General features: G+C 46.4%; 1 protein-coding gene across 3 annotated transcripts in view; it reads right to left on the reverse strand.

The window, feature by feature from the left end:
- ASTN1 (astrotactin 1) overlaps positions 1–26,039 on the reverse strand; it is a 296,455-nt gene that overhangs the window by 133,709 nt on the left and 136,707 nt on the right. For 2 of the 3 annotated variants that reach the window (XM_081824653.1, XM_081824650.1), the window contains exons 4-8: positions 24,390–24,536; positions 23,270–23,377; positions 18,634–18,783; positions 17,393–17,584; positions 9,623–9,707 (exon numbers count right to left, since the gene is read on the reverse strand). In XM_081824653.1, the coding sequence (XP_081680779.1) occupies positions 9,623–9,707; positions 17,393–17,584; positions 18,634–18,783; positions 23,270–23,377; positions 24,390–24,536 (682 nt within the window). The remainder of the gene's footprint in view (positions 1–9,622; positions 9,708–17,392; positions 17,585–18,633; positions 18,784–23,269; positions 23,378–24,389; positions 24,537–26,039) is intronic. The other variant, XM_081824651.1, reaches the window with a different exon arrangement.

The following is a 26,039-nucleotide window of genomic DNA, read 5'->3' on the forward strand; positions in this document are numbered from 1 at the left end:
CTCTTTTCTTGCCTCTGAGACTCTCAATATTGCTGCAATATTCAAGAGATTCACCTGTAAAATGGGGCCATTAATAGTTTCTACTTTGCAGCATTGAAATGAGAATTACATGTGTTGGTGTGTAAGAAATACTGAGGAGAGTGGCTGGTGCATCACAAGGGCTATGTAAGTGTCAGTTATTACTATTACTAATATTAATATCAGTACAATTACTACAGCACTTGACGGGCACAGTGTGGGGAGTGCTATAATACCAGGCCTGCAAAGTACTATGGCTCACCACACTGAAGTTAATTCTACTCCAGGTAGGCTTTCAGGGTAGTCTGTGTTCCCATGTTTGACCATCCCACAACAGTGAGCACTCACTCCATTTAAAGTCACCCTCTCCTGTAGTTATAAACAAGGGAGTCCCTGCTGTACGTCAGGATGGGAGGAAGTCCATGCTGAGAACTATGGTCTGGGCAGCCCCATGGGATCCTCCACCTCCAGGGCTAATTAGGCTAGTGAGGCACTGGGGCTTTGAGCAGCTGTCCAAGGTCCTGCACAACTGAACTCTGGGATCCTCCTACATCCAAGGGTCTTAGATCCAAAGGACAACCTTGGCTAGAATGGGCTGTATCTCCTCAAGGAAACGATGCTACTCTTGGTGTGGGAAAGTTAATAAGCTTGGTGGAAAGGAGACTATACGGAGGAAAAAGACTATCCCAATTGTTGAGCTACATCATGGTTTAATAAGTGCCTTGATGTTGGCATCAGACAACAAGAACAAGTTCTGTTCAGGGCTCTGTGACTCTGGTCACCATACAACTGAGCCTCAAATAACAATAGGCACCGTTCTCATTATACATACATATGTATATGTATATGTATATGTATATGTATATGTATATGTGTGTGTGTGTGTGTCTGTGTATAAAACAGAGCAAGAGCTATAACACTATGATGTGATTTTTGTTAAAAAAGGATTACACTTAAACAAACAAAACAAAAGGTCAAAATGAGTTCCCTCTAGGGAATGGTACTTCAGATGGCTTGGATTTTCTTCTTTTTACTGCTCTGTGAGTGTGTGTGCGTGTGTATGTCCTTTCCCTAGATTTTCTACCAATTATATGCATTCCTTCTAGTAAAAGGAAAAAATTAAGTAAAACACAAATGTGTAGTGACAAAATGTTTGCTCTCCAATTTCTGAAATTATATGAACTTAAAATTTCAAAAAGATAATTACAGCATGAATGTTTGACCAAGAATCCAAAATACTTAATCTAGGACGGATACACCCTAAGGTTACTTTTACTAAAACTGTTTTCACAGAAATCATAGGTAGAATAAACACTACTAACTACTCACCTCTTAACCAGTTCGTAGGATTTTTGTCCAGATTAGTGGTAGTAAAAAAAAAAAAAAAAAAAAAGACTGAGTCCAGTATTACATATTCAATAAATGACAGCTATTAATCAGCATTATACGAGGGACTGCTCAAAGTCTTCAGTGACATTGAAGTTGTACAGCATTAAACACTGTGCTGAATGTGAGGGTCACTGCTTGAGGTTCATCCAGCCCTTTGCTACCCAGACTTACAGAAACGTTTTATTAGAGTTTGACCTGAATGCTAGACCCTGAACCACTTTCTTCTTTCTCCCCAAATCAGGTTAAAATTGAGACATTAAGAATAATTTCCCCATGGCAAAAATTTTTAGAAAAAAAATGTACCCAGAGATATGTTTAAAGTTTCCTTCCTTATTTTTGCCTCCAAATTTTGTGATTATAAAAGTAATACATGCTTATTAAATTATGAAAGAGAACAAAAATATACAGAATTGAGGGAAGCAGGGGGGGGAAGCAAAATTTTTGATGCATAACAAAAGAAATTGGGAGGAAATGTGCCAAAATGGTAATGGTAGTTTTCTCTGAGCATGGGATAATGAGTGGATTTTTTTTCTATTTATTTTAAAGAAAAAAAAAGATAAATAGCCAAGATCTCCAAAGCCAGGGAAAATGATGGTACTCTCAAACCTAGTATTCTTAGACCAAAACCCAAGGAAGCTGAAGGTCCAGCGAGCATTCCTAGTGGAAAATATCCATGCATTCAGTAGAATATATAAATTCAGGACACTATCTGGGAAGCATGGGCAAGACATAAAACATTCATTTCTATAAAATTGAAACAATTTATCTTCCATTCTTGAGCAGATGGGAGGGTAAATTGAGGTTGATTTTTTTTTCACCCTGGTGGTCATGTTGGAGGAAATATGAGTGTTCCCGCCTCCGGCACTGTTTAAAATAAGTCTCTTGGTGCCGTGACTGGACTAGTCAGAGAGAACACTGCGGTAGCTTCACCCTCCTCCAGGGGTAGGCAGTACAGTAGGGGGACTGCAGACGCTTGTCACTCGGGGAAGGGTGGGATGAGGAGGCCCCTCAGTCCTGGGGAGGCGGGGGAGGATGCAGAGAAGCAGGTGGGGACCACAGAACGTCCACCTCTCATCTACAGCTGGTAACTGACTTTCAGACTGTTACATGCTCTTCATATTGCACTCTCTTTGAATTTACCTGACTGATTTAGCTCCAATACTCACCCGTTACTGTCAAGCTTGGCCACCAGCTCTGTGACCTTAAGCAAGTTTCTTCACCTCTCTGGCCCCCAATTTCCCAATCAAAAAAAATGCAAGGATCCTTTAGGATGCACTCAGCCACAGACTACAAACCCATTCTTATTTTCATTGCAAGGGATGGTGCAGTGGTAAGAAGGTGCCCTCCCGAGGGGTCTAGAGACCCTGCATCCAAATCAGGAAGGGTTCTTAAGTCTGGCTATGCTTCAGAATCATTTGGGGGAACCTACTGTAGGTACAGATTCTGGACCCTCTCCCAGGCCTATGCAATTAAAATTTCCGGAGGTAGAAATCCGAAATCCATATTTTAAATAAGCTCCCCAGATGATTCTTAAGTATCTGCTCCATGCACAGGCATCAGGGAGTCCATTACTAATGGCATATTTTGCTCTTGTATCATCTCGAGTAACCAAGAAGGTTACAGTTGCCTCTAAGAGGGGAGCAAAGGGCACCACGTAAAACGACCAGAGTCAGGGTCAGCACAGCTCATTAAGTGCCTCCGTGCAAATTAGAAGAAGGTGCCCATCTGGACAAACACAGCCTTTGTCTCAGCGTTTGCTTGCCTTGGCGAGCACGGGCTAGGTTTCAGCCCTCAGCTGCTCTCCTAGCCAGATGTCTATCTGCAACGTACAAGGTCCCTCACTGTACTCACCTGACTGACCACACACCTTTTGTGAAAATGGGTCACGTCAACATGTTTTCACTTGAGAAAATCCCTGAGGACGAGGTGCAGAGTTTCCCAAGCCAAGTGGGGGACCTGATCCCATTATGCCTGTCTGAGAGGTCCTGGTGGGTGGCGCTCCATGCTCAACCCCTCGGTTCCTGCCTGCTTGTTCGGGGAGGGGTCAGTTCTCTTTCCACAGGACAATATTTCAGCTGGAATCAGGTAACAGTGGGGCTTCTAACGAGAGAGGGAACTAGGAACTTTAGGCTTAATTCTAAGAGCTAAGATGAAGATCTGTCTGACATTGAAATGGGTGGGACAAAGGACAGCCACGTTGCTATCGACTCCTGAGGGTAGAGGAGGAAATGGAAGCAAAGAAACAAGGAGGGGAGAAAAGAAGAATGAGAAATAAGGGGCCAAATAAATACACTGGGAACCCTTGTTAGGAATACGTGAATAAGTTAGGAGTAATTAGAGCGACATACGCACACACAGAAACAGAGAAAAGGAGAACAAAAAGAGAGCTAATGGGAAGATAATCCCATTTGTGCATGGCAATGACAGGCGCGGGCACAGACCATGCTGACAGGGCTGGAGGGCAGGGGGGAGGGCACCCAGAGATAAAAAGAGCAGTGCCAGGCTGGCCTGCAAATCTTGTCTGAGGGGCTGGGGTAAGGTGACTGGGGCATTGGTGACACAGAAATCAGTGACAAGTGGGTGGGAAAATAAAAGCCAGACAATGAGCTAGAAATGGACAGAGAGAAGTCGGGAAATGTCATATGTCACCCAGGACTGTCTGACTCCAGCTGAGTCACTTCTGAAGAGACTTCGGGCAGGTCAAAGAAGGCCAAACACTGCCCAAGACCCGTACTTGGGATCCGAGATGCACCCCAGCATTGCAGTCACTGCCCACCAGTGGCTGGATATTTGCCCTGTGATTGTTGGAGAGCTGAAAAGAGGGCTTTGCTCAGTTGTAGGTGGCCAGGAGGTGAGGACCGGTTTGGGATTCATTTTGAGTCGTGGGGGGAGTCTGGTCTCTGCTCAATACCCAGAACCCAGAGGCAGGCGCATCCTCTCCACCGGGCTCTGGTCATTGCACTGAGAGTTGTCTCCAGGGAAATGTTACGAATGGCATCATTCAGACAGGCCCAAATAAAATTACTGCCATCAAGGACGTATTTTGAGCACAACAGAGGGGCTGAGGCCAAGCATGACAGACACCGTCTTCATGCTTGGCTTGAAAAGGAAACGGGATTCTTTGGGGTGGGACATTTGCTCCTTATATGGATTTAGAATCCCCAAGCAGTCACTCTTGGGAGGGGGCAGCAGGGAGAAGTGGTAGAAATAGACGAAGCGAACAGGAAGCACCTGGCACAATGGAAGGGACAGATTAAGGCGGCGGGGGCTGTGTGAGAGCGAAAGAGCGCACATGCGCATACCCGCGCATGCGCACATGTGTCCTTATCTGGGGCTACCATGGTAAACGTGTTGTTTCCTGAGTAGGCAGTGAAAGAAGGTTCTGATTCCTGACAACAGCTTCTAAAGCCGTAGAGAAACACCTGTTCATTTCCCACAGCCACCTCTTCCCGTCTCATGAATTATCACTTGATCACAACTCTTCACCGAAACCTAGGGATAGGTGAGAGTCCTTCAGTGGGAAATCTCCTTGGTGTTGCCCTCTGTACCTGAGATGCCAGAATAAGAAATCAGACTACTATTTAGAGGGAATCTTCAAATGCATGAATTTATGTAGTGTGGTGTTCTGAACAATGTAGCTAGAAGCCCTTGGGACACACTTTTAATTTAACAACAAAAAACTTCTGATAGCCTTTCTTAATAATCTCCAAAGTAGTTAAATAAATTTGTTTTTTTCTCCTCTAATATGTTCATGTAAATCAATCTCTCTTGCCTCCTCCACCCTCATTTACTGGTTTCATTTCTTGTTAGAATTTTCAGTTTGTACTTGTTGTCGAACAAATACTAGATACATACTCTAATAGTCCCTGTCTGTGTAAAGCCACAGGATAGGAGGCTGAGGAGCTTCTAGCGAACTCATGGCAGGTTAGACAGAAGACCTGGTAAAGCCCCATGCTGGGGTAGGGCCCTTTTATATCCTAGGTCCTCTGTGGGACAACTGTGTCACCAGGGATGCTGTGGCAGGAAATGACTGATTTTGTTGCCAACCTCGAAGACCAAAAATATAATCTCAAACATTCGTGTTCTTTTAATAACTCATTAGAAATCTGTCATCCATGACTTTGTTTAAATCCTTTTGAAGCTATTTTTTACTTTTAGTGAATAGGAGCTTCTTGAGTAGTAAGTTCAATAATTTTACAACTGGTGACCTGATCCTGTCACCTGGGTGCACTGGCTGGCTTCACCTCCCAGATCCACTCACACTTTTCTCAACATGGGCATTTTTGGCAGAACCGGAGTCACCAAAAAATGGTTGCAACCCCCTTGACTCACATGCCTTACACATATGGTCCCCAATTCTGTCATTCTTTGCTGTTTGGTCTAGAAAACTTTCATCTACAGAATAATTTTTAGGACTATGTTTTACTTACAGAATCCAGATAAATATAAATTTAGAGGTTTTCAGTGGGTTTGTTTTGCTTTTTGCTTTCTTTTTAGGGTTATTTTAATTTATTTAATTTTTAAAAAAGGTTTTATTTATTTATTTGAGAGAGAGAGAGAAAGATCACAAGGTGGGGGGCAGAGGGAGAAGCAGACTCCCCACCGAGCAAGGAACCCGATGCGGGACTTGATCCCAGGACTCTGGGATCATGACCTGAGCTGAAGGCAGATGCTTAACCGACTATACCACCCAGATGCCCTATTTTATTTTGAAGGGCCCAGAATGATAATGTATGGAGGGACTATCCCACCAAATACACAGACACCTTGGGACTTCTCCCTCCTGCTAACAATTTTAGGGGCATCTACATGGAAGTTCAGTGTCCAAAGCCTTAGAAAGCAAGAACTCCTCAAAAGCTAGTCTTTACCCACTTTATCAGCCTCTTCTCCTGTCTCTATAAACTGCACTCTTAAGCTACACTGGGCTACTTATTTGCTAGTCCTGGAGAAGTCATGCTTCTTATGTCTCCAGGCCTTGGCATATGCTGTTCCCTTTGCTTAGACTTACCTTTGTCAGCCGTTAAATAGAACAGTTCAAAATCTAACTTCTCCACAACGTCCCGTTCTAGGTTCTTAGACATCACCTAAGTCACCCCTTAAACTGTAATCGCATAGACCTTTGCTCACACCTTTCTTTTAATAGGTTTTAGAATTCATTGTCATTTTTTTGTTATGTGCCCATTATCTATCGAGACTATTAGTTCTTCCAGAGCAGAGACCACATCTTATAATTAGCAATCTAGCTTACCCTGGTACAATAGGTAATCAAGTTGAGTATTTACTGAAAACATGAATGACTGAGAGCATAAATGATGGTGTGCTGGTACGAATAAACCAGCTCACTCACACACATATGCACACACCACGCATGCTACGCCATGTACGCATATGCAGCATGCCATGTGCACAAAGTGCACACGCTCGCACACGGGTCTCGGTAAACTGGAGCGCCAGGCAGAGGCTGGGTAAAGTTGCAGGTGTAATTTTTTGTATTAATGTCCTTAATCAATTTTCTTCCTTGTCTGAAAGTCATGAATGCTTATTGCTACTTTTCTCCTCATACATGAACCTAGATTTTTCACAAGGGAATTCATTTTAAATATCACTGGCCTGGGATTTGCTTGTTCTACTTCAAAAGAATGTTCAGCTATTTTTATGTATGCAATACAAGGATATTAGGTGAAAAATATAAATACCCACACATGCTGCTTACCTTCACCTTCTGGAACATTAAATATTCAGGAAAATCAGGCCCGCCATCGATTTTTCCATAATACCGCAATCCGTATCATTAATTGGCAATCTGTCAGGCCGGTTTCAATTCAAGTGACAGACTTCACGTTCAAATCAATTTCGATTAATTTTGTAAGAATCATTTAGAGAAACGTGGCATCAGACCCCTGATTTAAATCAAGATGTATGGCATCCTCCACTTTTCATTTATCTTGTCATTTTATGAGGAAAATGCCGTCTTTTGTCTGGCATTTTTTTATATACATATAAACCCATGCTGCTTATCACTCCTGGTTCCATTATCCCCAAGATAGTCACTTTTTTTCCCTCCTAACAGTTGCTCCATTATTTTATTAGTGTCCAAAACGAGACCTCGCAGACAGTGATGATCAGAGAATAATGGAAATTAGAGATGGAAATGACAGATTAGGTCTCCTTGTCTGTTTCCTGGGGCTAATGTTCCTGTCAGTCTGCAACTCGGTGCTTTAGCCTGTCTTATTTTAAATGACACCAACGTGGGGCCTCTACCAAGTCCCTGGAGGCTCTTGTCTACATCCTAAGACTGCCTCTACAACGCAGCCAGAGGGGATGACGAACGCTTGTGCAATTACCAAGTGAAGCCAGGCCCGTCCTCACATGATCTGTCTGCAACGTGAGGGATGTGGAGGCTTGAGCGATTAGCCACCAAATCCAATCACTGCAGAGGGCCAGCGTGGATCATTCAGGGCAAAAAGCAAAATGATATTTTGTCGTTGTTTTCTTCAGCAGCAAGTTTGCAGGCTAAGAGATAGAGAGCCGGTTATCCATCACCCTTTACAACATTTTACTCAGTAAGAATCATAGCCAACCGAGATGCTTGGCCATCACGTAGGCTAAAATCCTGGCTCCTCATCCGCGATGCAAACGTTTCAGGGGTCAGAGAGTGAGGGGACTAAGGTAACTCTAAACAGCGAATGGCCCTCTGTATTCATACCCCACCTGACATCTATTAGCTAAGTCCTCGGCCCTCCCCACCCATCTTTCAACAACACACAACCTCATGTGTATTTATACCCTCTACAAACACCTTCCTCCAAATCCAGGGGATGGCCTCTCTGATACGATCTCAAGTTCAACAGAAACAGAGCAATCCTTCACTTTCACCAACAGAAGAATTTCATGGCATTTTGACTTCCTCAAGTTTTCTGACCTGTGACTCAGATTTCCTTCCCCTAACTTCATTCTCTCTTGTCCTTATTCCTCAACCTCAACCAGTTCCAGAACATTTGCCCTCTTCTAACGTCGATGGGAATCTATCATGCCTTGACTTTGTCATCAGCTGGCCAGTTCTCTGAGTTGAGTCCTTCTATCCTTCATCATAAATCACTCCCTTGGGCTCTTCAATCATTTTTATTGCTCTTCTCCAAACTCTCACCCATTTGTCTCCATATTTATTGCTTTGAGAGTCCAGAACTACACTCCCTATTCTAGGCTCGGTCTCATCAGGATCCTACAGAGGGGGCTGATCATCGACCTCGGGGATAGGAGTCCTCCATGGCAATGTATGAAATGATGGTGGTGCCTTTTTTCCACCTTGTCAGGCTGCAAACACATTTCCAACCTGCACAAAAGCAATCACTCTCAGATGGCTTGTGCCTTGATTTCTTTCTAGTTTCCCTGTTCCATTGACTGCTATTGTTAGTGTTTATTGATCCCTTTCTCTTCCCACCCTGCTCCACGAGTGAGCCAATGCAGAAAGCAGGCTCTCAACACCCAAAACAGAGTAGAAAGTTGCCTCTAAAAAGCGAAGGAAGACACACAGTGCTGATGGCGGCTCAGCAATGTGAATGATCTTCATGCCACTGAATTGTACACTTCAAAATGATTAAAATGGTCAATTTTACGGGATGTAGATTTTATCAATTTTTTAAATGTAAAAAATAAAAGAAAAAAACAAGGCAAGGTTGGGAACTCTTCTCCCAGTCATGTGTGCTTGGGGGAAAGCAAAGGTCTCAGAGAGAAAGGGTGACTGGGGATCTGGCAGAAGTACCCTTACATCACCCACACGTCATCCTGGCTGACAGTGATGGGGAAAACACGTTTCTCCTCATGTCCGTCTCTCAAAGCTCCTCCAGCTCTGGGAGAGCCACATGGGAGTCTGTGTGGCTTTGTGCATCTCCAACAAAATCATCAGCTAAGTTCTGCCTGTGGAATCCTGGTGGCTGGCAGTGGAATGAAAAAGAAGACAGGGACAGCTTGATTTTCAGATCCCAGCTGGAGGCTTTGGGGCTGCGAGTCAGAGGCATCATCTCTGAACTCGTAAATGGAGAAAAAGATGACACGGACGTCACTGGAATGGTATAAATATGGAAATGCACGGTGACATTTTTACCCATTCGCGATTCAGAATATAACTACCCTTTAGCTCCGTTCCCCTGCACGCTATGGCTCCAAAGAAGGGTGACATCAGGGAACTGGCTCACTTGCCATCCCCTGCACTTACCCCTGGTTTGTGCCCCATTCATTCCGAATGCAAAGGTGCTTGTGTACTGGATCCTTCATGTAACCTTCGTAGCAGAGGCATTCCCCTTAGAACCAGGGTAGGAAGAAGAAACATGAAGCAATTGATTAACATGTCTGTTTGAGAAAATGAATATGAAATGATCAGATTAAACTCCGACTCTAATAGTGGTGTGGATGAAACGATAAATCCCATCATGTCACACATCCCCGTCTCTACCACCCACATGAATGAACACACCCTCAGTCTCTCCATTTTCTACTACGTGCTGATTTTCACTAGTGGAGGAACCCAACATTTACAAAGAACCTACTCTATGTGCTCTGTAAAAACAAAGACTGAGAACTCTTTGAGTAGAAGGACTTTTTCATCCTGATTTGCTCAGTGCCTAGTCTCTTGCCAGGCACATATTAGGTGATCAATGAGTATTTAAAGAGCACCTAAGTGACTTAGTGCATCAAATATTTCTAAGAAACTTGAAAAGTAGGTGTTATTAGCTGTGCTATGCCAATAGGGGAAACTGAGGCTCAGAAAAATGAAGGGATCTGGAGACAGCTTAAGGGCAGTCAACATTTGAATCTATGACTCTCTGGCTCTGGAACTTTATTCCCACCATGCCGTGCTGTTAGCCCATGGAACAACTCCATGGTTAGAGGAGGCCACTTATACCTGTTACGGTTTTATAGGAACTCTGGGTCTTTGTTTTCAAATGAAAATGGCTAATGATTTTGGAGCTGTTAAACAGAAGAACCATCCACAATTCTCTATTTGTTTTGGATATTACTATGCTTCATTGCCACTAGTTACTCTATTAATATACCAAGGGGTTCACAACCCCTCTGGAATTGTATGCAAAACCGTGTATGTGTGTATGTGCATCCTCCCACGGCAGGGTTCCATAAGTTTATTCTGATTTATGAGCAAACTCGAGACCCCCAAAGATGAAGAATCATTGCCCGACTTAGCACTGATCTTGAAAAAAATTGCTCCTGTTCCCCTATATTAATAATTCGTTATGTAATGTTATGTATCCCTAAACTGCTGGGACCAGTCCCACTTCAGCATGAGTGTTAACTCTTTCACTGGCTGGTTAATTCGTAGGTGGTAAAAGAACAGGGTGTGACTTCCTATAATTGGTAAATAACAAAAGTGGCTTACCCTAAGGAGACAAGGGGCATACAGTTTCTTCATCCTTCTAGCAAGAGACACTTAAAAAAGGATACACATAGAATAATAGCTTTGAGTGCTATTTTCTCTTTTCAAAGACAAAAACCAATAAAAATGAAGCAAAGGGGCCCCACAGGTATGAGGGAAGGGGTTGGATAGGTTCTAAAGCAATGAGTTTTTTGTTAAGATCTAAGCTTAACCATTCCTTTCAAGATGGACCTGTAAGCTACTCCCCATCAGTGCCCCACTACCAGATAACACTCATTTTCTTCCCCCCACACCTGCTTAGCTCAAGGTGCTGAGGAGTGAAGTGAAAATTAGCAACTTCTTAGTTTGTGGGGGCTCTACTCAGAGTATGAGGTCAGTACTCTCTTTCCTGTATGGGACACTCAGGCTTCACATGAGTTAGATTCGCAAAAGGCTCAAATTCACGGGCTTCAGGGGTGATGAGCTATATCTAGGAATGGTCAGGGAGGTAGGGGTGGAACATAGGAAAACAAAGCTTGAAATTAGGAAGATGATAATAAAGCTTTCAGATGAAGGATGTTTCTCTGGGAAAAGGAAAGATAAAGAAGGCAAGTACCAGAGGGTCATAAAAGAAGAAAATCACCAAGGAGCCGGGCCTCCTATCTTACCAATCTCAAGGAAAGCAGGGGTTCAAGACTATAAGCTACACAAGGGCAGGAACAAGTTTCGTTTTTCTGCACAAGTAGCGATTTTGTACAGTGTGTAATGGAAAATTAATTAATTAACTTAAAATTTTTACCCTGCATTTATAGATAACACCACTACCACCATTCTCAAGATAGAGAGATCAAAGGCAATTAATGGGTCTAGGGCACAGACGTGCTTCTCCCTTCAGAAGATCATCTCCTGACTGTCCTTGTGTGACATTAAAAACCAGGAAGTAACCTCAAGAGGTTGTCGGACCCATCACTCCGAGTCTCAGAAGGGTCTTGACTCGAGGGCTCGCCCTAGAAATAAGGACTGACAAAAAAGGGAGTCCTCCCACGTTTGATATCTAGTTACCACAAAACATGTAAAAATAAATGCACCAACAACTCAGAGTTCAAGCAGAGCCCGATTTACCTAATGATGGCAATATGTACCACTTGTAGAGCGCATTTACCTTTCTCAAATTGCCTTCAAAGTCATTATCTCCTTATGATGTTTCATCACTCATGACTATGTGGGGACACCGCTGACAAGAGAGAAAGCTTTCCTCCGTATAATGTCATGTGCAGCCCAAAGTCAGAGCAACAGAGACATTTTCAAACATATCGGGCTCGAGTTTGAGGAGATCCAAAATCTGCGTCTCAAATGATCCTCATTTCCGGAACCCACCAAACGTCCCCCTTCTGCCTTCCTCCTCAAAACCAGTTTGGCCATCTACACTGAGAGGAGTTCAGACTTGATGAGGAAAGTTGCTATGGCAACCAAATGCTAAATCTTGACTTTAAGAGGGGTTTCGTGCAAGCACGAGCTCCGACTGTTAGCTGTGAATTTTAAAGACCCCACAAGGGTGTTGGATGCCCTCCTAAGCTAGAAGTGTTACAGTCTCTGCATCTGCCGTGACAGATGGCGGGGAACACATGACGTGCCGACTCGGCGGCGGTGTTCGCAGGAATCCAATGGAGGGACATGTCACGGCCACGGAGAAGTGCCCGGCTGGGAGGGAGTGTACCCTGCAGGAGGCACGCACGGGTGACCGCCCTACAGGGAGGGCCAGGAAATGGCGACCCTGGATTTGTGCTTGGTACCCTGAGGTCGGATGCCATGAAGTGGTTTGTATGGCGCCTGTGCCTTCCCTCATTTCCCACTCTACAGGTCAAGGACTGAGGGGCAAAGTTCATCAAAGGATTAACACAAAACCTTGGAGCTAGGGCTCCTCAGACACGACTGGGCTGGACTTGACCGCGCCAAAAGCCCCGAGTCACCTATCCTTCAGGTCGCCATTGGCTTTTATTAAATGGAACTGGGTGATGTACTCCCTCTGAAAAGGGAAATCTCTGGAAGACATCTGGACTTGGGTAATGTCTAACTGCCTGGCCTCGCCCGCTGTGGAGACATCAGGCAAGAGGCAGGCCCAGAGTCAAATAGCCCCGCATGACTCTGGGTGGGCAGACAGAGGGGAATATGCCAAAGTACGTCCCAAAGGAAGGTGCTTTCACTGAGCCACAAAAGGGAGTCTGGAAAGAGTGGGCAATCCACGTGGCAGAAACAAAATGGGAGCTGTGTGCTACCATGCCAGATTGGGTTCGAGAGAGAGAGAGAGGCAGTGGTTCAGACCAAGGAAAGGAGAGGACTAGACTGAGTCTGGAAAACTGGTCCAATGCCCCTCGCCAAATTTTACATATTTCTCTGTGGTTAGAACTGGCCTCTAGAGGGATCTGGGGTAGAAGGAATGCCTGGGGATGGCAATTAAAATTTGATTTAGCTTGGGAGCCTGTGCTCCTTGCAGACCTGTAAAAGCTACATATCTTGAAAAGGGGAGTGAGGGTCTGTGGCCAGGGCTGGCGGGAGCTATGAAATCAAGTAGGTGTGTGAAGTGTCTGCAGCTGCCCAACAGGCAGAACAAAGCCAGGAAATGGAGGGGTAAGAAATGCTGCTGAAACACAGTTAGTCTGTGTTTCCATCAAAAGCCAAGCAAGCGAGCCAACAGACAACTGTAAGAAAAACCCCTAGAAGGTAAAGGAAAAGTCAACTTCTGGCTGCCTCCAGCTAGGGCACTAAGCCATCCAACCTCAGCGGTGGCCTGCCTGGGCCGGAGACACACCTAGGGTCACAAACCTGGGAGGATCTGGGGAAGAATGTCAATGTGCAGTTGGCCAAGAGCTTCCAGGCACTGGGCTCACAGTTCTAGGTAACTTACATCCCTCCCAAACAGTGTGTTGCTAGAATGTAGAACGGAGGCTGTAAGGGAAAACAGATCAGCAAGCTTCCTCCAGTTTCAGTGCTTCTGTAGACTCCTGACACATTTTTGGAAGGTCTATGTGGCCTCTATAAATGGGGCTGGGGAGCTACAAAGAGGAGCATAATGACGCTTGTCCTTTCTCTGCCTTTTTCCTCCTCCTGTTTCTACAGGTGCCATGACAATGATCACAAAGTTAGTGGTTGAAACAACACTAATTTATTATCTTACAGTTCTGTAGGTCAGAAGTCTGACGTAAGTCTCACGGGGCTAAACACAAAGGGGTCCGGAGGGCTATGTTCCTTTTCGGAGCCTTGAGAGGAGGATCTGTTTCCTTGCCTTTTCCAGCTTCTGGAGGCTGCCCCCATTTCCTTACATCGTGCCCCCTTCCTCCAGCTTCAAAGCTGGCAGTGGCTGGTGGAGTCCTTCTAGTATCTCGTGTGGTAGGGTCTGGCCTCCTCTTCTGCCTCCCTCTTCCACTTTTAAGTACCCTTGTGATTGCACTGGGCCTGCCTAGTTGATCCAAGATACTCTCCTCATTTTATTTTATTTTTTTTTAAAGATTTATTTATTTGAGAGAGAGCAAGAGAGCGCTAGAGTGAGCGGGGGGTGGGGCAGAGGGAGAGAATCTCAAGCAGACTCTCCACTGAGCAGGGAGCCCAACTCAGGGCTCGATCTCACAACCCTGAGATCATGACCTGAGCCAAAACCAAGAGTCGGACGCTTCACCAACTGAGCCACCCAGGCGCCCCTACTCTCCTCATTTTAAAGCCAGTTGTTTGGCAACCTTAATTCATCTTTGCCATTTAACATAACTCATTCACAGGTCCTAGGGATGAGGAGGAGCCCATCTTCAGGGTCCCAATATTCTGCCTACTACAGCTGCTATTCGGGACCACTGTGCAGGTGATGAGTAAACATATGCTTAACTCTGGAACCCTCTGGAAGGTTGCCTGAGGAGAGCTCCAGGCCCCAGAGGATGCTCCTTTGCAGTCATTGAGTGTGTGTGTTTGTGTGTTTGTGCAGTGCGTGTGTGAAGAAGTACACACGTGCACTTGCACAGTCCCACATCTCCATATGGGCAGACCCCTCAGCATGGCTGGGAAAGCACATGTCCCAACACTATGACATTTCCAAGTGAGTTAGCTGGAGGGTTGCAAAAATAACGTCGGCTTGACTTGCAGCCAATTCCCACACTCATCTCTTTGGAGGAGAAAGGCTCTAGGATGGAGTGTGGGAGGCGATAAAGTTTCTTACTGATGAGCATGTGGGTTGACCACATCATCCCATGTGCAGGAAGAAGCAGGGCGGGAAGGGGGACAGCTTCCTTTTCCAGCTTTAATGAAAATAAAAGTCTCCGCAGCAGCATTTCTCAGCTGCCCCCCCCAAATGAAGATGTTGCACCTTAGTTCTCTGGTGTGGGATCTGGGTTCCTCTCTGCAGTCTCCCTCCTGGCCTTCCGGTTGGATATTCATTAATTGTCACAGATACTGGGAAACCACTAGCAGAGGAGGGCTTCCCACAGTCATTTTCAGCAAGGATTAGAACTGAGACGCCTGGGAAGACTGAAGAAGCAGGTGATGGGAACTTCACCGTGGACAAGGAGTCGCCCCAGCTCCTGGCTCGGGTAGCATGCTCAGTAGTGATGGCTGCTTACACAGTCTTCCACGACAAATACGTTGGATCTGACATGTCTGGGGAAATCAAGCAGCCCTTAAAAATCCCACCTCTGCTCTGACTTCATGATGGATGGAACACGGACTATGTCTTGGGAAACCGTGGGGCTTTGGGTGAGTTATGTATATTCTTGGGGGAATTCACACAGTGATCTCAAGCAGCTCATTTCTCTCTAAGACCCCTCCATGCTCAAAACACCAATCGCTTCCCCCCCACATGTAATTACATGTGCTTCCTGTTCTTTAAAACCTCAGGAGAACCTTCCAAGGTCCTCTGGAGATGAGGCTTTTCTCAGAGGTGAGTTGAAGCCCTGAGCTTGTCCCAGGATCTCCCACTCCAAGTCAGCCGGAGGGGACCACAGACCAGCTCTGCTGAACAGAAAGGCCCCGCCTTGGAGACAAGCCTTTTTCCCTTTCTCCCGAGCACACTGGTTTTTGGGCCTGGTGCACAGCCCATCTGTTTGATTTGGTGTTTGCCTGACAGCGTGGGAAGAGCAGTAAGTAAGCACAGTCTTAGACATCAGATGTTTAAAATTCTATACTTTCTCTTCCATATGGGGGCCTGGAATCCCTACGATGGGCCCAGGTGAAAACAACTCTTAGAACAACACCTAAGAAGGTGAACTTTGGATGTTGCTGCCGCCTGTTACCCTCCCAAAGACATACAGCAATGCACTGTTACAGAAGCAGGGCTCTATCTCTTGGACTCCATCTCTACTAATAGCCCTCCACCCCAGCACCTGAGAGAAATGCATCTGTAGGGGTGAGTGTGTGCACTGTGTATGTGCGTATGTATGTGTGTATATGTGTGCATGTGTGTGCATATGTATGTATGTGTATATGGGTACGTTTGTGCATGTACATGTATATACGTGTGTGTGTGTGTGTGTGTGTGTGTGTGTGTGTGGTGGAGAAGAAGGAGCTGTACATGAGGTACAGAGAGTTGGAGGAATTGGTCCCCAACTCCCAACATTTCCCTTGGGGGTCTTAGCTACCATTACATGCCTTCCTTTGTTCTAGGGTCTCACACTTCTCTGGGAAGGATCTATTTGTGGTACTGAATCTACTGGAACCAGGTCTTTATGAAGACTGTTGTAGATGAATACCTTCTACAAGGAAAGTGCACAGCAACTTGGAAGGAGGGGCCCACACTCCTCAGGATCGCGGAGCTCATGAAGCTCTGGGCATGCCGTGTCCGCATGTGGACCCTCTCGGGGAAGCCCCAACCCCATCCAATAACATGACAGCCTGAGAGATGTCTCTCCCCTTGGCCCCAGTAATCTCTCTCCTAGGATTTATCTAAAGAAAATAACTTCAGATGTGCCCTGCATTTATGTGGAAAGATATTCATTTTGGCAGTATTTGTAAAAATTAAAAATTTGAAGCATCTTAAATGTCAAATAATAGGGAACTATTTAAATGAGCTATGATATGGACATACAATGGAATACCAAATAGCCATTAAAATTATGTTATTGAGAATTATTTAATGGTTCTGGAAAAATTTCATGGTAGAATGTGAAGTGACAAAATCAAGAAAACGCTAGTGGACTTAGTGTGCTTATAAGTCTCTAAAACTCATGCACAGATAAAAGATCGGAAGGGAGGACATTACAATTTTAAAATGATTTCTTCAGGAGATAGAATTATAGATGATTATCATTTTTGTCTATAAGGTTTTCTAAATTTTCAAATTTTCTACAATAAACATGCATAAAAAGTCTAGCCCCAGCAGCTGACATCCGCTGATGGGATGGTAAATGGATGGTGCAGGTCATCCTAAACTGGCCTGTCTGGGGTACAGAGTTGGAGCTACAGATAGGATATTTCCAAGGTTTCTGCCAGAAGACAACACATTTTAAGCCAACATGTTTAGGGTCCCAACCACACACTGGCAGCTTGCACAGCCTAGGCCCCCGAAGGCAATGGAAACATCGGGAGACTATGTCTGGATTTCCAAGGGGGGTGATTGCAAGAGGCATGAACTCTGACAGTTACCCGCTGCCCGGTGCTCCTGCCTACCAGTTTCGGGGTCACATTGGTGTTCACAGGGGTCTAGGAGCCGCCGGGCACAGAGGTCCATGGCCCAGGGCCCACTGGAGTTCTGCTGAGAGAAGAGCACCACTTGAGCTGGGTTCAGCCAGTCACTGGCATCCAGCTGGCTCCCCTCCAGCAGGATGAAGCGGCTCCCTGCAGGAGAGAGAGAGGAGGCATGCCTGTGGGTGCACACAACAACACTCACACACACACACACACACACACGCACACGTGCGTGCATCAGTCAAGACAGAGCAAAGGATGCTCCACAGATTAGCCCAATCCGAGGTCATTACTCCTACCAGCCCTGGCCTGTCATGAGCCCCTGAGCAAGGGATCAGCAGATGGAGCCTCGGCCACCACTTGGACCTCCTGCTGCCCTTGCTCCATCATCCCCTGCTGCTTTGCTCGATCCCATCTCTATCAGGGTGGACCTAGGGAATACTGGGACAGAGCAGCTCTGTGATGGCCACGGCATGGCTCCATCAGACCCAGCCATAGGCACTGGCATTCACCCAAGGAGCAGGGACCTGCTGCCTGGTCTCCACTTGCCATGAAATAGCAGGCCCTCTAATAGTGCGGACAGTCCCCACCTGTTTTCAGCCTTCTAGCAGCAGAGAGAAGAGACATTAACAAGTCAATTAGGTACTCTGGGCTTCACGAATTCAGGGCCTCCTGAACCCATACTACTCCCTCATTATATTGGGGTCCCCCAGAACGAAAGGAAATTATTGCTTCAGAGTTCTAGGCTTTTAGCAAGTTACTGCAATCGGGAATTTCTCACCCGGGCATACCAAACCGAAGCATGGCTGATTCTTAATCATCTCCACAGCTCCACTTAGCTTCTCCCTTCCCCAAAGCCAGAGAATCTCTCGGTGTCTATCTACCTGTATCTAGCATGCTCTGTACTTCTCTACAAAGATAGGGACTTATTTTAAAGCAAACAGAAATGAGAAATTGGAGTGGGCATAGAGAAGAGGAGGTAATCTGTTCAATTTTATGGGCTTTTTTTTTTTTTTTTAACCTGCTTTCTGATTTCATCTGTGGACAATCCAAATTTGTCCTAAGCCTTACTTATCTGGGTTTATTTTTCCCTCACTTACAGTAATAAGTAACAGTGAGCCCTGGCTTCTCTATCTTCCTGGCCCAACATGAAAACTTCCCCTTTGGGGAGGAAGCCGCATCCTCGCAAGCGAGCTTACCATCGGCGATCAGGTGCTCGGGGACGTGCAGGGTGATTTTGACAACGAGGGGGCAGCTGACATGGGAGGCGCACACGAGGCCGATCACACAGCTGGTGATGCTGATCAGCGTCAAGGTGGTCTTATTCACAGGACTTCGGGGAGAGCCCACTGGAAGCAAGATACAAGCAAGACACATTGCGGTAAGAGTCTTGGCAGTGGGAGGCTAATCTGGCTCTGCTGCCCAAACAAGCAAACAGGGGAGGCGCTGGGCAAACCTAGCCCAGGCGGGGAATGTTCTGGCTCATGACCCCAGTGAGCTTCATCCTCATGGAACACCATGTCGGCCGCTAGAGTCAGAGGGACTTAGCCTACTGGTGGCCCTTGGGGTCAACAACAGTCAGTTGTGTGCAAGTTCACTGCACTCTTCCTGGGACAGGCTCGCAAAGAAATCATAAAGGAGGGCATTCTCCCCTGCTGCTCGCCTGGCTGAGCTCAGCCTCTTGCCCAAGAGGATGCTTCCACCACGTGCTAGAACTCTCTGCGCTTCTCCCTGCTTCTTGCACAGAGGGTGCTCTCACAAACCAGCTCCTTCCTCCCATGGCTCAAACTACTTCTCCAACTGCCGCCTGAGGAACTTTCCAAGCTCTGTGGGTGGGATTCCTACAGGTGACTCTTTGTCTATAGGACCGGGAAGGAGGAAAGTCTGCTCTGTATGTGTAGGGGATGTTGTCATGCCTGAAGGGCCCCCCCAGTCCTGCAGTCAGAGATTATAAATGGCAGCTTAGTGAGCAAATAAGGATGCTGAGGAGACAGTTACAGGCAGGTGCGGACAGGAATAGGAAGGAAGGTTTTCTTGGTGTGTCTTTGTTTCTGGTTTTTGTGCAGAGGATAAAATGGTAGTAACAAGAGGGAAATTTCACGTGGAGGCAGAACAGATGTGGGGAAGTAAGAAAGCAAGGCAAGTGGCCAACAAAATGTGTCCTTTGTCATTTTCTTATGGTCTGGTCTGTGTTGGCATTTATGACTGATAGAAATAAAAGGCAACTATTATGTCAGACATTGGGTGAAGTGCTTTGCATACATTATTATTTTATTTTTATTATTTGCTTCCTTAGAATAAATCTAGGAGTCTGGACAGTAACTACCTACTTCCTTCACAGTAAGGAAAATAAGTCTCAAAGAGATCAAACTCATAGTGACAGTTAAAATTTATGAAGCGTAATTATGTGTCAGGCGCCAGCGCGCAGGCTTTACATGGCTCATATCACTTAACGATGACCATGGTCTGATGAGGCAGCTCCCACGAGGGACAATCAGAGAGGCGACAGGGCACGTCCAGGGTCAAGCCGCTGCTAAGGAGCCGGGATCGAGGCAGGGGTCCAGCTGAGGCGGCAGCCCAGACAGGGCACTACTCAATCTTTGGGCCCAGGGGAGTCTTTGGAATGGCTGTTCTCGGGACCACAGGGAAGATTTGGGTCCATGGCGGCACCCACCCATTATGGCGGCAGGTGCCCTGAGTGGTGTGCTGGCAGGAGCTGGGATGAGAGACCGCAGGGTGGCAGGCAGCCTCTGGATCCTCTGTCCCCTGCTACCTAGAGATATTCTTTTCACCTTAGGATCCTTTCCCCAAGGGGTCTATTTTCCCACACTTACAAATCTCTATCCCCAGCCCAAACCGGACCTGAGCAGCAACAGATCTGCCACCATCCAGCACATCCCCCAGGCACTCGAATGCGGAACTGGACTCTCCCTCTTCCTTCGATTTCCACCACCCGGAGAATGGCGCCCTGAGCTACTTGGTTTCTCCAGTCGGAAAACTCCACCTTGTCTGACCCTGCCCTCCGTTACATAAGCCATGCCCTCCCCCCTTCCGATGCCATTAAATCTGGTTCCATCTTGTGTCCAAAGTTTCTCTTGCCTTCATTCTCTCCATCCCGACCTGTGCCCGGCATCGCACACCTGGATTGCAGCAAGAGCCATGTGCCTAGTCTCCCTGCCTCAACGTCCCCCACCGTCGCCTACCCTCCGCAGGGGCTCATAGGCACCCTTTACGAAGCAGAGCAGACCAGGGCGACGCCTCTGGTCTGAAAAGCCTCCAGTGGCACCAACCGAAGCGTTAGGTCAGAGTCCTCCGGTCAAGGCGCGTGCTGTCTCCTGATCGTCCAGCCTATTTCCTAAGCAAACTGCAAACCTGCACCGTACGCTTCATTCTAGTAAACTCTTTCCCACTCTCTGACTAGACCATTATCGTTTATGTCTCTGTGACTTTGCACATATCATTTCCTCCTCCACAGAATGCCATTTTGTCACCTTGTCAGCCCGGTATACACCTACTCTTCAAGCCTCAGCTCCAACAGCATCTCCTTGTAAACACTTCCCTGAAACCTTTAAGAGCAGATTCTCACTCATCCCTTGCTGTTCCTCTAGCCCTGGGTGCACCCTGCTGTTAAAGCTTTTATCACACGGTGTTGTCACTGTTTACGGGTACTTGCTCCTGCTCTCATGTGATTGCAATAACTTGCTACTCATCTTCCTGCCTCCCTGGTCCTTCTGTATCATCCACCCATCATACAACACCTCTACTGGCTTCAAAATGTCCAGCGGTTCCCTGTGACCTACGGAACAAAGTGCAAACTCATGATGCAGGTGTAGTCCTCGGGGAGCTGGCCTGTTACCCAGGCCCGTCCCTACCACCCCGTGGCCTATGTTCTTACACCTGCTATACAGAACTACTTTCACTTGCTTAAAATTACCATGTTCTTTTGTGCCGTCCAGGCTTTCTATATGCTATTTTCTTTACTGGGATGTCCTTACCCTAGATTTTCCTTTTTCAAGAAATTCTACACATTGTATATAACCCAGGTCTAATTATTTTCTCCTTCTTTGTCTCCTATTGCTGCCAGGTAGAATGACCTGTTCTGTCCTCTGAGTACTCATTTTACTTTATTTATAATATTAAATTAAGCCTTATCACTGTGCCATGTTTTCATGATTCTACCTCCCATCACAAAGCCTGACCTATGGCAGGTGAGTTATAAAATTTCTTGCCGGCCTGATTGATGTATTCAGTTCAGTTCAACAAACACTTACAAGCATCTATTATAGGCAAAATCCTTCACTGGTCACTTTGGAAAAATAAATTAGACATGCCCATCCCTAAGAAGCTTACAGTCTAGTTAATAGCAATAAACAGTTGATGTACTAGGAGAGCTTGGTATTTTAAAGGAACAGTTTTATGCCGCAAAGAAACTCATTCTAATTCATTACTATGGATTTTCTTAAACAGGATTTTATTACAGCAGAACACACCCTGCTCAGAGTTGGACGGGCCGAGGTTGACTATCAGCTGTATATGAATATATAAAGAGGATCAAGGGATCCACATTCTCACCTCAAGGATACTGGGGCATCAGACGTCAGGCTGCCCAGAGCCCCACTGATCTCTTGAGAAAAATGCTGGGAAGGAATTTTGTCCCAATAATAGCAAAGCTTAGAGAAACTGGACCTGGGGAATTAAAAGGGCTGCTTCCAATCTCTGGCAGAATGCCCTCAGTGAGGAAGGAACTCAAGTAGAGGTAGGAGAGAGCAAAATGTAAATGTCTTTTGGGGGGCATTGACTGATTATTGGTTGGGGAAAAATGCCATTGGGTATAACACAGGGGGAGGCCACTCAAACATCCCCCACTGTATCTCAACAGGTCCCTGTCCGAAATTCCTTAGGATGGAGTGCTGCACAAGCCTGAGGCTGCACTGCAGAGAGGTCTGGGAGCATCGACAATGGGGACTGCATAGCGCTCTGCCAGTCACCCAAAAAGCACATTTTAATAGAATTTAATGCTTTCAGGATCCCTGTGTGTGAGGTATTGTTAACACAATTCCTATATGAGGAAACAGGCTCAGAGAAGCTGTTGTTCTCCTCCAATATCACACAGCAAGTAAACGGTGAAGCCTACTGAACCCAGACCTCCCTCAGTGACAAGAGTGCCACCAGCAAGGTCATGGGCAGGGGCACCTCATCTGCCACCGCCACACCTGAACATCAGGGGCAGTGGCCCGGGGAGCATCTGCGCGGAAGGACAGCTCTAGCAGTACTGAGGAGAGTGCATGAACTCACCGGAACCCTGCCGGGAGAACGGAGGGGACTTGGAGGCTTGGGGTCCCATGATGCTGCCGGGGAGGGGATGGGAAGTCAAATACCATTACACAAGGATCATTCCTCAGCGACCCTGCCCCCCCCGCCACTGCCTCGCCCAATCCCAAGGCCAGCGTGGCTGTGCAAGCAAGAGTACATATACCGTCCACATTTTCACATACAACACACTTCATCAACTTTATTTCCTGTGTCTAAACAGCAAAATATGACTCCTGAGGCTTCCAGAAGGAATTGAGAGTCTTCTGACCAAGAAATAGCCTTTCAAACAACTTGAACACTTGTTTGAGAGCGCCATTATCTGGGAGAGATGATTCTCAGAAATTTTCCACTCTAGGCTCTTCTTTCTTCCTTAGGAGGAAGTACCAGCTGTGGTCCAGGGATGCTTCCTGCAGAAAGTGGCTTTGGTCCACACAGCCCCCCGCCCGACCCAGCACCTGTGCCGCTCCTCGCCTCCCCTGCCCGGAGCCCCACCACCCACTGTGACCTCTCCAACCTTCCCACCTCTGCTGCGCCTCCGGCTCCGCGAGGGGTCGGTGTAGAAGGTCAGCTGGGGGTCGTTTTCTGTCTCGGGGCCAGAATCTCCTTCAGGGTTCAGGAAGGCGGAACCAGCTATAATGAAAAGAAGCACAGCACAGTCGACATCTTCAGTTTTTTCTTCATGACACCAAATCACTGGGCATGTTCAAGAGAAAAATCGATAAAAACAAGAGCAGGCTGACTGACAATTTGGGAGCAGTAGTCACAGACGCTGGAGCTTCCTGATACCCAGATTTATTGGAGAAGTGGACCTTTTCGTGACAGCGGTCACCGGAGCCCACCCCCAGCCAGCCCAGGCTCCCCGCTCCATCCGTGCCCCGCCGCCCCCCACCCCCCCCCCCGCCACCAGAGATGGCCTTCATGGATGGGGGGTGGAAAGGGACGGAAGGGAAATTTCCCTCCTCAAAAGCTTTTCTCTGGTCCTGGAATTAATATGCATTCAATGGGATAAACAGGAAAAAAATAATAAAGAGAATACAGAGAAATGTGCAAAAAGAACAACCCCAATATCCCCTAAATCCTGTCAATCAGAGAAAAACTCTGTTCACATTTGACGTATATGTTGTCTTTTTCTGATACAGAAATAGATGAAGGTTTTTTAATCTCCCCTTACGAATGGCATTTTGCTCGGGTTTTTTTTTCCATTTAATAAATGGGTGGGCAACTTCCCATATGAACAAATACGGATCTATCGTATCATCCTAAATGGCTGCATGATAAGCCACTGGACGATAGACAGATGTGCAGGTAGCTAACCAATTCCCTACTGATGGACACTTAAGCTATTTCCAATTTTTCGCTCTTTTAAACAATGTTGTGAGGAACAGCCTTTTACACACGGCTTTGCACACTTGTCCAATTATTTCCTAAGGATTAATTCTTGTTTATGAAATTACTTGGTCAGAAGGTTTGTACATTTAAGTTTTTTGGCTAAGTAACACTCAACAGGCTTCCAGAAAGCCTGGGCTCAAACACACACCCTCTAGCCATGCCTGAGTGTCAGGGGTCCAGGATATGAATGGTCCTGCCTCTACCGATATTAAGGAAACCGCCACCCGCAAGCCCTCCCATCAGACACAGATACCTCTTGCCTTGTTGTTGATCCGCTTTCTCTGGCTGCTGGAGGTGTGCGAGAGCAGAGTGGCCTGCTGGTGGTTGGAGTCCACGGGGCTGGTGGCAATGATGTTATCCTTGTACTTGTTCATCAGCGATAGCTTGGCATTGTCGCTTCCTGCAGAAGGAAAAGTCAAGGCAAATTCTTTCAGAGAAAAGGCCAAAAGAAAGTGCGAGCAAGGAAAGCTGCTTGAACCACGTAAATGGAATTTCACAGAATTAAAATAAGGAACCTTTAAAGTGAGAGATTGGCAGAGACTAAATACTCCTCTGATTTCTGCAGGGCTACAAAATTGAGGGAGGAGAGGAGAGAGATGACAACTGAAAAGCCAAGTCAATTGATTCTGTATTGATTAGGGTCACGACATGTGGCCCGTGGGCTAGAGACAGACAACAGATTCCTTTCTCTGGGGCGGCACAGAGTTTTAGAAGAAGCTGAATTTGAGTGCATTCAGGCAGACTATGCCTTCTCCCTCTTCCACCTAGTCGATCTCATGACCCATGAAATCATGACCTGAGTCGAAACCAAGACTCAGATGCTCAACGACTGGGCCACTCGGGTGCCTCAAATTCGAGACTTCTATGATGTGATTTCCCTCTCTTCAAGCGCCACTGAGGAGCGCCTGGGTAGCTCAGTCACTAAGCGTCTGCCTTCGGCTCATGTCATGATCCCGGGGTCCTGGGATTGAGCCCTGCATCGGGCTCTCTGCTCGGTGGGAAGCCTGCTTCTCCCTCTCCCACTCCCCCTACTTGTGTTCCTGCTCTCGCTTATCTCTCTGTCAAATAAATAAATAAAATCATCAAAAAAAAGCCCCACTGAAAGTCTATATATCTTAAGCAATATTCAGTATGAAAAATGTCTTCTTTAGAGAATTGAGCAGTTTTTTGAGTGATCACTGTCTTGGGGTTTTATTTATGAGGAGTTGCTTATTTACGGAAGTCTCAGAGATAGACAGGAGGGCTGCTATAAAAGAAAAGTACAGTCATTTCCTCTCTGCATTTTGTTGACCCTGATTTTGTTCAGCCTGATCAGGTCCAAGTCTTTTCCACCCAGCATCTCCATAGAAACACAAGGCATCTAAGGTCGGACAGCTTGATTGCATTCCTAATCTTCTCTGAAGAAGTACGACCCTTGTAAAGACCACAGAGGCATGGGCAAGACAACACAACCAACCACTCCCTCCCCAGACCAAGGTCTCCAGAGTCATAGAAAAGAACAGACACCTCTGTCTTCCCACTCAGTGGATACTTAGATCACCTAAGCAAACATGCGACATGCAAAAATGCCGTACACACGCGCTGATCTTTCTTGCTAGCTTCTTATTTCCCTGGGGACTGCTCTATTATATAAGAAAAAGGCTCTAAATATATGTTAAGAAAAAAAGAAGAAGAAGAAGGTAGCGGGAGGGGAAGAATGAAGCAGGGGAAATCGGAGGGGTAGACGAACCATGAGAGACGATGGACTCTGAAAAACAAACAGGGTTCTAGAGGGGAGGGGGGTGGGAGGATGGGTTAGCCTGGTGGTGGGTATTGAGGAGGGCACGTTCTGCATGGAGCACTGGGTGTTATGCACAAACAATGAATCATGGAACACTTCATCTAAAACTAATGATGTAATGTA

Source organism: Leptonychotes weddellii, chromosome 6 (genome assembly GCF_054177405.1).
Source record: "Leptonychotes weddellii isolate Sample4059 chromosome 6, ASM5417740v2, whole genome shotgun sequence".
In the NCBI taxonomy this organism is placed as follows: domain Eukaryota; kingdom Metazoa; phylum Chordata; class Mammalia; order Carnivora; family Phocidae; genus Leptonychotes; species Leptonychotes weddellii.